At 45.0% G+C, this 11,906-nt stretch overlaps 1 protein-coding gene across 1 annotated transcript in view; it reads right to left on the bottom strand.

Annotated features, from left to right (window-relative positions):
* Positions 1–11,876, bottom strand: part of CHTF18 (chromosome transmission fidelity factor 18) — a 37,318-nt gene extending 25,442 nt beyond the window's left edge. Inside the window, exons 1-7 of the mRNA XM_007437446.4 lie at positions 11,708–11,876; positions 10,146–10,421; positions 9,133–9,277; positions 8,285–8,477; positions 8,071–8,160; positions 5,396–5,448; positions 3,559–3,712 (exon numbers count right to left, since the gene is read on the bottom strand). Of these exons, the coding sequence (XP_007437508.1) occupies positions 3,559–3,712; positions 5,396–5,448; positions 8,071–8,160; positions 8,285–8,477; positions 9,133–9,277; positions 10,146–10,421; positions 11,708–11,795 (999 nt within the window). The 5' untranslated portion in view covers positions 11,796–11,876. The remainder of the gene's footprint in view (positions 1–3,558; positions 3,713–5,395; positions 5,449–8,070; positions 8,161–8,284; positions 8,478–9,132; positions 9,278–10,145; positions 10,422–11,707) is intronic.
* Positions 11,877–11,906: the final 30 nt, after the last annotated feature.

Below are 11,906 nucleotides of genomic sequence, written 5' to 3' on the forward strand. Positions count from 1 at the left end.
GATACATGTAACTCTACATTTCCACTAGTCAACCTGAGCCTTACTCTTCAGCTAAACTGAGTTTCAAGAAACTGAAGATCCCACGTTAACAACACTCTGCCAATGGCCATGGCAGCCTCCCAGGCAGCTAACAATGCTTCAGATCAACAACTTGGCAATGTTCCTATCAACAAACTTCACAAAAGCATTAGCTTGCCAGAAAAGTCTAGCCACCAATGAAGGTCTGACAAAGATTAGGTAATCTCTAATCACTGTGTATACCTAGACACTGAGGTGTCATGTCATCCTCAGATGCTGGTCATCCTCTTCTTCTTTTTCCTTCCACCTTTTCCAGCATTAGACCCTTTTCTAGAGAGCTGGGTCTTCAAATAATGTGTCCAAAGTAGGATAAATAGCCTGATTGTTTGTGAGCTCTTCTAAGTGAGATTTCTGTACCCCTTCACTAACCACCATGGACAATAGACAGGAGACCTACATTTACCTCCTGACATGGAACTTAGCCAGTTGGAAGAACAGAACATCTGACAGGAACCTGGTTTAATGTCTTTCTAAGCTTGATGTTACAGCGTTACAGGAGACCTGTTGATGATACCCAGGCCTACCTACCAGGCTTCAGAAAATTGTCTGCCCCAGCATGGAAAATCAAAATAAAAGGGAAGGCATCTGGAGGGTTAGCCCTGTGTGTTAAAGAGGAGCTAGGTTGACAGGGCCAGGAATTGACTCATGGGGTTGATCCCTCTCGTTTTCTAGTGATCAAATTCAAGCATAAAACCACAGAAATCCTTGTGCTGAACATTTATGTTCCCCCCACTCTTCACCAAGCTACACCCCAGACATATGGGCAAATCTAGAAAAGACAATCTTAGAGACAAACTTAAAACACCCTAAAGTTGCTGTAATTGCACTGGGCAATTTCAACGCCAGAGTGAGGGCCTTGCTGAATGAATACATTCACCTAAGTGTTATTGTGGAAGGCTACCTTACGTTTACCTCCCCTGGCACTCCAGAGACCCTAAAAGAAATGCTGCAGATCTCCAACTGTTCTCACTAATATATAACTGCAATCTCCATATTTTGGGAGGCAAAGAAGCTCACTCGATCTACCCTTACACCTTTCACTCTGGGAAAACCAGTAGTGCCCTAGATTACCTATGTGTCTCAAACAACAAAACTAGGCTCTTCTCAGATGTCCAGGTCAACGTGAGGGAAGATAGTGACCATCAAGCAATTGTGGTTAACTTTTTCAGCAGTTCCAACTTATGCTTAGGCACATCCCCATGAGAAAAAGCAGTTAGCTAGCCTCGAAGTGAGGCGAGATAGGCAGCTCAAATGGGCTAAGATAAACACCAGTGCATATCTGCTTTCTTGAATTCAGGGTATGCTCAGACGTGGGTGAAGAAGGTTCCAACAATGTACTGGTCGGCTACACTAATCCATGTTAAAAAACTTTCTAACAGATAAATTTCCCCCCAGAAATAACCAGCTCACCAGATCTAACTGGCTTGATCCAGAACGCTATCATGCAAGAAAGACATTACGGGCAGCTATGCGCTTGATTAAAAGACACCCCACTTCAACAAACTACACTAAGATGTTAAAGCTTAGATGTGATTATAAGAAGCTCCTAGCAACTAAGAAGGCCCCTTTTACGGCCTCTACATGGTCAGAATTAGAAATCTCAGCAAAAGGGTACAATTCAGTCATATTCTGGAACACTGTATCTGGCATCCTGAGGAAACAGAAATTCTTACTCAACATTCCCATCCCAGCCTCAACATGGGAGGAATACTATGGTAATTTATGACAGCTCTAACCAACTCAGAAACTTGAGTTTCCCTCTCCAAACGAACTGCCTTCTTGGCCATTGATCACAATGGCAGAACTAAACATGTCACAGACTCTCTAAAATCGAACAAAGCACCAGATGAGGACTTTCTGCCTGCTGAGCTTTTTAGATCACATGGTGACGGACTGGTGGGCTCCATTACTAGCAGGCCTGTTCTCTCATATAAATAACACCAGTTATATTCCTGTAGGATGAGAATAGTCTATTCTAGTCTCTACAGACAAAAATGGAGGCAAAGGAGAGCCCAGAAATTATCGACCTATAAGCCTACCTGACATAATGGCTATCTCCTAAGCAGAATAGAGGACTAGGTGTATGAGAAGAAACTTCTAGTAGAAGAACAGGCAGGGGTCAGGGCTGAGTGCTCAACTACAGACAACTGCTTTATTCTATGCCATCTTATAACAAAGTACACATCAGCAGGAAAACAGCTATAAACCACTTTTGTTGACCTTAGCGTGGACCTGATTCTATTAACAGAGACATTTGGTGGAAGAAACTGGCTGATTTAGACATGGAATCTGGACTCCTATGCCTGACTAAGGCGCTCTATACAAACACCTGTCTGAAAGTCTGTACAGGAGCAAGCGGCACTCTGATACACAACATACCTACTACCAATGGCATTAGACAAGGACGCATTCTGGCCCCAGTGCTGTTTATGTCAATGACATCCCAGGATTCCTCTGCTCTCAGGATGTCCATATGCCAAAGATACTTAATAAATCTATCAACATCCTTCTGTATGTGGATGATATGGTCCTTATGGGGCAATCTCAAGATGGCCTAAGGAAACTACTTCAGCAGTTGGATCCTTACTGCGCCATTAATTCCTTGAAAATCAATAAGGCCAAGACCAAAGTTATGGTATTTGGAAAGAGACATACTAAACACATCTGGTACTTGGACAGGGAACCTATAGAACAAGTCAACTCTTTCTCATACCTAGGAGTAGTTTTCACCAACATAGGCTCATGGATAAAGCCATCTTAAAAGAAATGCGACAAAGGCCTCAGCCAGTTCTAAAACACTTCTGAAATTACCTAATTATAACTACCCAGGTACCCCTGTCCCAATATTAAAGGACTATAAGGCTAAAGTAAAGCCTGTAAGTCACGTTTGTGGAATGGGCGGCTATATAGATGAGATGAACGAATGAACAAATAAATAAATAAATATAATGATCTATGTAGCAGAACTGTGGGGACTGTCACAGTCGTCATTACTTGAACAAACCCAGATCTGCTTCCTAAGATCCATTCTGGGACTCCAGCCTCTTCAGTTAGAGCTGAAACAGGCATCTACTCCAACCATAGCTCTACAACGAATTGTTTTCAACTATGGGTGGAAGATATTTTCAATGGACCATGATAGATTACCAAAAATGTGTCTTGTTGAACAATCTGGCACATCCCACCCTGTCGCATGGTTAAATCAGCTTACCCAGACCATCTCACTCCATGGATTTTCAGTTCTATATCTACTCAGTCGACCACCAAGCCAAGGACACGTTCAAATAATTCAGGAAGACTGCCAGGGTTCTCTTGAGGAACATTATATCCAACTAGCCTTGTTGCACTGTAGCATGCGTGGAGATGCAACATCTCCGAACATCCAACCATCCTCAGATAGATGGGTCCAAAAAGATATGCAGAGCACCCAGCTGCCTACCCTACCCCTGACCTCTAGGACGCACACAAGGAGACACTTACATCATCACTTAGCAACTCCACATAGCGTCTGGGAGTGAATTGGTCAACCCAGAGGGAATCTAGGGCAGATGTTGACGTTTCTGCTTCTGCTATGCCACTGCTCTCTTTCCCATTAGGCACAGGGGCTTCTTCTTGGGTTTCCTCAGCCGCCAGTCTGCAAGAAAGCACATAGGAGAATCTGGTTGAAGGAGTGTTTGGGAAAAGCTCCCTGTCAAACTGAGGGAACACAGCTCCAGCTTAGCTGTTAGAAAGGCTTTAAACTTGATTCTTTTGCATCTATGGTTTTAATTTTAATCTTGTCGGTTAATTTGGTTTTGTATTTACCAAAAACCACCTTGAGACTCTGGAATTTGGTGGTATAAAATGCAGTAATTTAATAAATATGTTAAAAAAACTGAAACTCAAAGAAAAGAAAAGAAAAGAAAAGAAAAGAAAAGAAAAGAAAAGAAAAGAAAAGAAAAGAAAAGAAAAGAAAAGAAATCTTCAATCTGTATTACTGATTGAGTACTTAATTACTTAGATTAAGGCATTTCATTTTGCATAACCGATTGTTATCTTGCTAATCAGGGGCAAGGAAACATAGCTGCTCAATGAACCATCTTGTGAACTCCTTTTGATTTCAGAGGTTTTAACCCAAAAGTTTTCAAGCCATGGAAACTCTGTGAATCTCTGTTTTTGAAAATAAGGTAGAGATATTAAGAACAGTTTCCTGATGTATGTGCAGCTGTGGTTAAAGCAAGAAGCATACTGTTGAATGTTCCAGCATTGCCCAAGAAATCTCCCATAAAGCTAATATAAAATACAACCTGGGAAGCTTTCCCCTAGAAATAAAATCCAGCATGATCTGATAGGGCTGGATTTCTCCCAGATTCAAAGAGGAAATGTGATTCACAGCATGCACGATGGACCTACCTTAAACCGAATACACCCTTTCCTGGGATCACATGGGAGCTGAAAAGTGGGGCCACATAAGCCCAGGAAAAGACAAGGTTTCTTTAAGGAACTGCCACCAGTGCTAGGTGAGTGCCACCTCTATATGGCAGATCACCTTTTCCTCTTTGAACTTGTTCACCCCATAGAGTGCCTGGGGAAAGAGCCAGTAAGCAGCAGCCGGGAAAGGGAAGCTGGGAATTCTAGAACGCTGGAAGTATAAAATGAAAGACCCTCTTGAGTCAAGCTCGATTCCTGGAAGCTACATGGACGCACCCGTATATTTTTTGGCAACAATATGAAAGTGGTTTGCTACTGCCTTCTTCCTCGAACATTTTTTCATCTTCCTAGACTAGCCTAGAGCCCCGGGATTTCCTCTGGAGTCTCCTATCCAAGTTACTAACCATCCAAGCTTCCTTAGCTTTTCTTTGAGAAGCTGTTTTAATACTCATTGGCTGCCCCTCAACCACAGATTATCTCACTTCATTGAACATATTGTGTGAACCCAACAAGTCACTCTCAAGGAGCTTACAGCCTAAAAACCTGGGCATGAGTTTGGTAGCTCAACAAATGGGCCTGAATTTCACTTTGGGAAAAATAACTTCTTCTCAAGCTCAGAATTGTCAGTTTACATTTTTAAAAAAGTAAAAAAGGGAAATTAAGCCACCAAGCTATTATCAAAGGCACTAACCTGAGAAAATAAAAGCACCACTTAAAAACTCAGACAAGGGCCTGGGTTATATTATGATGTTGTTATCTAGAAGCGATAGGAATTGGAACCCCAGAATAGCTGGAAGACATCAAATCATGAAAGCCAAGTGTCCACAATATACACCAAGGATCCCAGTTGGCAAAGCAGTTTCTTAAGCCACCAGAAGTCCCACCAAAGGGGAGCTATGAAGCTCACCTGCTCAAAACCTCCATCAGCTGCTGTGAAGACTCAAGGATTTGCCTCCGGCGCTGAAATACAGAGGATAAAATCAGGAATAAAATGCTGGAAGTACATGTAATGGAGCTACTAGATCTGAGCTGCAAAGAATCCAGACAGCCACTAGAAGGTAGCAATTTGCTGGCAACTAGCTGTCAATCTGGATTTGTGCACCCCAGATGTCATAGTTCTCTATATACAGTATTGCTAAATTATGGCTTCTGTTCATCATGGTCTGTTCAGCAAGATATAACAGCCTAGTTCACACAATTTGCTAAGCCATGGTTTACATGCTTATGAAAAAATTACACGGCGGCTTTGTGCAAAGTGTGAACTCAACCACTTACAAAATGAAAAATTGAGAGATTTATCTTTCATCATCCAAGTGCTACATCTTTGTTATAGAACAGAACTAGCTATTTAAACAGGGAGCAATATCCTATGAAACCAAATTCGACATCTCATCTGGACAATATAGGAGGAACACAACACACTGCTGAATTTGTATACAGTGAAGGCCCTCTGCGTGTTCCTTTGCCCACAACACCTGGAGACTTCTTGGTTGAAGCCATAAGTCTTTGGTGTAAAACCTGATTGAGAGATTCCGGTTAATAAACCAAGATCTTAAAGCCAACTTGAACTGTGGCTCCAGGCTTGTCCCAGGTCTTCCTAATTCAGATGTAATAGAAAAATCATATTTAATGAACACTAGGAAGTCTTCAACCTTTTTGTGCCAAGGAATGAAAGAATGAACTGCGTGGGAAAATGTTGAGATAAGTCTATGCAAAGATGATTATTGCTGAATGAGAGCAATAACAAGCTTGTAATATCCAGCGTTTGGATTCTGACCAGAGGCCATGACAGCTGGCACAAAGTTCTCTAGAGCAGGATTTTTCAAACTGTGCTCCCCAGAACCCTAGGATCCCATTAGAACGATGGGTTTTTGTGAGAGCTTAAGGGCAACCCCCACTCAAAAGATTCACTCAAATGTGGTTGAGGTATCCACAGTAATTTTTCTAAGGAAAAACAATCAAACATATATTTGTTTGGTTAAAACACTGACCTCCCAAGTAATTGGGAAATACAAGTTTTAATTTTTGTACATTTTAAATGTTAATTTTGCAGATACAACAGTTTATTTTTTACACTTACAGTAAGTGGAGAAGTTTTCTGGGATAGTTATTGAGAAATCCATTTTGTAAAATTCAAATAACTTTAATATATAAATTTGCATAAATAGATTGCAACAATCACAAGTTTCATTTTATTGCCAATAAGTGATTTCTGCTGATCTGACCTGATACTGTATTATCACATTAAGAATGTACAGATAATCTTGGGTAACCAACTTGGCTAAACAAAAGCCAACAAAATTATATTTTTTATCCTTAGCAAGCTTTGGTAAAAAGGAGAATCCCTCATCATTCTTGGATGGGTAGCCATGGAAATTAACATACCGAGTAGAGTCATCAGGGCCCAACCTAGCTTTAAAGTCTCCTCAACCAGAATAGAAGCTAGAGCCACCCTCCAATGATGAGTTAATCTATCCCACTGATTCCAGTCTGATACTGTGAGACTAGGCTGAAGCTGCCATAACCTAAAGATGAAGCAGGCACGTAAGCAGAGAGGACAAAAGCCAGGAAACTTTGTCTATGAGATCCCTTCGGGGAGGTAGACAAGAAGGAAGGAAGTCCTTAAGGAAACAAAGGAAAAATGTGACCTGAACCAGACAAAAGAAGTTGGGCCTGAGCACGTGGAAACTCCAATCCCATCAACAACTGCCAGACTTGTGAATCAACAAAGCAAGGACTTTTGGGGATAAAAGGGGTCCCAAAGCCCGCCCACTCTGAGTCGTCTGAGTAGTCTGAGCTGAGTCATCTGAGTCACCTTTGGATCCAGACTTGGTGGCTTCCGTCCCTCCAGCTAGTGCCTGGCAGCCTAGTTGGGAAGGACGTGGGTAAGTGTGAATGAGCGTATGTGTGTATGAGAAAGAGCAAATGTACCTTGCACCCAGTAAAGTTTGCTGTTACTTTAAATTCACTGGGTCTCTGTGTATTACAAAGAACCTCTTGTGCCTCAGTGTTCAGTTGGAAGTGACTTGTGTGTATCCCTATTATTTCCCACCCGGCTGTTGACCAGGGCTGTGTGTCTGTCTGCTCCAGCCGCACCTCTCTGGAAAACCCAGGTAGAAAGCAAGGGGGGTCTGACAAGATCCGCGTGCCTCAACAGGCTGTGAGTGTGTGAGTGAGTGGCCATAAGCCGAACCTGGGAGCAGTGCGTGTAACAATACCTTAACCACTGCACCAAACTGGCTCCACGCACACATGCTCAGATGATAATAGAAACACGCTGGTCACTGGTAACTGCAATCAACTTGGTTTGGGAAAAGCCACAGAGAACCATTTTTTCCCACAAATTTCTTTCTTTCTTTTTGAATTTGATATTGTAATGACAGAAAATAATAATAAAAAGTGTTATACAAAAAGCATTTGAATCGCCCCCTCTCTCATTTCCCCCTTCTTCTCTGGATGTATTCTGAACTCTGCTGCACCTTTGCCAAAAGCGGATGCAAAAGGCCAGATGAACAAGGCAGGGGAGATGAGTCACAGACAGGGTTCTGATTTGGGGGAGGGTGTGGAGGGAAAGAAAAGTACCTCTTCCGTCACTTGCTCTTTTAGGTAGGAGAACGGGACACCCAGAAGGTGAAGTGGTCTGTGTCTCTTCCAGCCAATAGAGGTGGCAAGCTGCAAAAACAGACAAAGCATTCTGGTGAGTGTAACAGGCCTAGCAGGATGTGACCCACCTCCAAATCTACTCTCCCTTCCAGGTGAGCTTGCAAGAAAGCTCATGCCTTTGTTTAATTGGTACCTCTGTTGCCACGCCATCATCATTCACAACCATAAAGACCCGTGTCCCGTTAGTAGAGGTCACGTTGATGTAGTCCTGCAGGATGGGTGGACGCTTGAGGACCTTCCCAGATTCCTTCTTTTCTGGAGGCGTGACATGCAGCAGGGCTATGTCACTTATTCCCCCCTGGTCCGTGATATCAGGTCTTGGATTCCTACCCCATTAGAATAGGGAAAGAACTGTTCTTAGCAAAGCTTTGAAAAGGCAGCCCAGGAAAAATTCAGGCTTCCTCAAACTAGTGGCCTCCAGACTGCAACTCATATCACATCTGGCTGGACATGATAGGAAATGTAGTTTCAGGCATCTGGAGGGCACATATTCCATGCCAAAGGAAACATTTTATAAACTTATTTATAACTCTTCTTTTAGTAATGTGCTCCCAGACCCTTCTCTTGTTGCCCTCCAGCCTCACTGCCTTGGGCTACCAAACCAGGTCTGCAGGTTTGTGGACAACCACTAGATGGCAGCCATTATGCTTTTCTGTACCTGTCTGCTGCCATCTAATAGTCACCTGAATATTTGTAGCCCAAATCTGATAGCCCTATTGCTGCTCTATGTCAAAAAATTACTTCGATGAAAAAAAGGCACCAGTGTTTACACCATATTTATTATCCGGCATGCCTCTGGATCTGATAAATGTCCTACTGGAATGGTGGAAAGTACCTGGGGAAGCTCCTCATAATTCCTATGAGGGCAGATCTAGTATCACTGACTTGGAGGACCTCGTTGACCTGCCCAACTGAGCAAAAGGCCTCTCCACCAGCAACCACCTTGAGCACAGTTTAATTTCTTAGTCTTGGTGAGCTAACCTTGCATCCAGCTGTTCAGAACACGTGCTTGGAGAAAGAGCTGGTGCTACCCTATCCTGTGGTAAGTCTTCAGAGACAGTTCTGTTGACTTGCCCAAAGTCCAGCCGCTTCACAGCTTCAAGTCGCCGCCGCTTTGGTTTTGGTGCTGCCAGAATGCCGGGGAGCAAAGAAGAAACAGCTTTTTCATTTGTAAATGGGTCTTCCCCAAGCTGGTGCCCTCCAGGGAGGTGGGACTTCAGTCCCTATAATTCCAGTCAGCCCCTTCCCAACTTTCTGCCCCTAAAATCAAGTGGATCTCCCCAAGTTTTGTCAATTTTCAGGGGGCAAAATGGTTTTAAGCCTCTGCAAGGCTTAAGGATTGAATATTCTGGCCTTGTCTGTGCTGGAGATGCCACCGCCCCACTGGCCAGGCCCCTGTAGCCCCCAACCCAGAAAAGCTACCCATCCCTGGTTTAGAGCCAAGACATTTCTGTCTCCTGCCAGAGAACCTGCATCTCTTCTGGGAATCTTCCTCCAAAGGCACATTCCAACAACTCCTGAGGTCATTTTGACTGGGACTCTGGCTGTGACCTTCTCAATAGCTGTACCAGATCCCTGGACCACCTTTCTGAGAGCACCCTGGCTCAGTTCTTCACTAGCAGCTTCCCTGAAATTGGGAATATCTTTCATTTTCAGAATGCCTGAAATGCTTGGGGGGGACTTTGAGGGACGAAAGGCATTTCTGCAACTAATTGCAAGGCTGAAGGGTTTCGCTTTGCTTTGCAGCATGCCGACCTCCTCCTTAAAGGGCACAAAGGGTATCTGGGGAGGCACTGTTGCTGGAAAATGCCATCTTGTCTTTTGCCCCAAGAGTCAAAGGGTACGGGCACTCCATTTCATGGGCAGAGCCTCTACAAAGTTGAATTGCCTTCAATTCCTTAATAAAACTCTAAATATAACAACCATGCCTTTGTAAATTAGCAGGTCAAGCAAAACACCACAGCTTTTACTGCACAATGGACTTTAAAACTCACTGTGAGCCGTGCCATCCTGCTGGATCAGATGATCTTGGGGATCTTCGATCACTTCTGTGAGTTTTGGGGAGTGTTCTGGCCCCCCACATTTTGGGCCAGCTTCGCTCAGCATCTTCTTGGGGAGAACCTGGCTTTGGCCATCTTTTTCCAGACGGGGATGGTGGTCTACAGCACGGGAGTTCTTCAGCAGATCCCCGGCAGAGAGCGCCTCTTCAAACGTTCGCTTTTGGTTTCGGAATTTTGAGACCTTATTGCAGGACACTGGTGGGGCTGGACCTGCAAGAAATAGGAGAGCACTCAAACAATTGCTTCCTGGACACTGACATGTTGAAAACAAATCTTCCAGCTGGGCTGAGCAAACCAATTCATAACCCTCGACCGTGCCACAAGCTTAGGCAAAAGTGATAGACTATATTGGGCCAGATCCAGTCTCCAAACCATTTCATCTGGCCCAAGTAAGATGAAAAGTTTGCTTGTACACTCACTCATAGAGAACACTGCGCTCAACTGATACGGATGCAAATTCCCTCTAGGATCAGGTCAGAACACAGACAATTAAAAAAGGGAGACCTTTCCACTGAGGGTTTAAATGCTGTCAAGTCACTGTTGACTCTTAGCGACACGGAGACAGATTTTCTCTGGGATGGTTTGTGTCCAGCCTGATTTCCCGTTACCACTGTAACTGAGTCCATCCGCCTTTCCTCCTCTTCTTCTCTCTCCTTCCACCTTTCCCAGCATCAGAGCCCTCTCAAGAGCGCTGGGTCTTCGCGTGTGTCTGAAGTAGGATAATTAGAGCCCGGTCATCGGTGCCTGAGTGAGGACTCTGGGCTGAATTGTTCGATGATCCATTTTTGTCTGTTTACAGTAATTGGCTCTCCATGGTATTCTTGGGAGTCTTCTCCAACACCGAACGCTGCATCCCGGCTGCCAACTCCCAGGGGATGGCCGCAACGACAGTGAGGACCTTTTCTTGGCTGCCAACGAGTGGCCCAGATAAAGCTGCCTTTCTTACTGCAATGGCACCCATCTAAGCTACAGCCCCAGAGCTGCAAACATAAGCCTTGTCCCTCCTCTTGAGGCTGTACTTCGTCTGCAGCAAGTTCCTCTGGTCCTCCCAGGACCAACCTGAGGCCCATTTCATAGAAAGGGAAGACAGGCAGAATGCCTCAGCACCCCTGGGGTCAGTACGCCCCCCCCCCCGAGGCTCTCGTGCTTTTCTCTCTCTTCTGCGCTGTACAGCAGGGTTCCTCAACCTTGGGGACTTGAAGATGCGTGGACCTCAACTCCCAGAATTCCCCAGCCGGGGTTCCTCAACCTTGGGGACTTGAAGATGCGTGGACTTCAACTCCCAGAAGGGCTGGCTGGGGAATTCTGGGAGTTGAAGTCCACGCATCTTCAAGTCCCCAAGGTTGAGGAACCCTGCTGTACAGACAGCGGGTGCATCTCGTTTCGCCATCCAATGCCCAGGAAGGTTTCCAAGCTCGCCGCATTAGTCCACAGACACCCCCCCACGTCCTACGCCGCCCAGCAAAGGCAGCTGTCCTCCTTCCGCGCTTTCCCACCTTCCAGCTCCGCCAGGACCTCCAGCTCGTCTGCGAACTGCGCCTCGAACTCATCTTCGATGCCGTACAGCTCCGGCCCGTCCTCCATCAGCCGCCACCTCGCCTCCGCTGGGGCGGGAAAGAAGGGCCGAGCAGGGCGGCCCGCGCCTTCCCGCCCCGCGCACGCGCGCTGCGCTTCCGGGGGACGTTCCATCCTCCC

The sequence above is a fragment of the Python bivittatus genome, unplaced genomic scaffold, assembly GCF_059951505.1.
Source record: "Python bivittatus isolate LINGU-HERP-01145 unplaced genomic scaffold, Pbiv_v1 ctg000030_np1212, whole genome shotgun sequence".
NCBI classification, from domain to species: Eukaryota; Metazoa; Chordata; class Lepidosauria; order Squamata; family Pythonidae; genus Python; species Python bivittatus.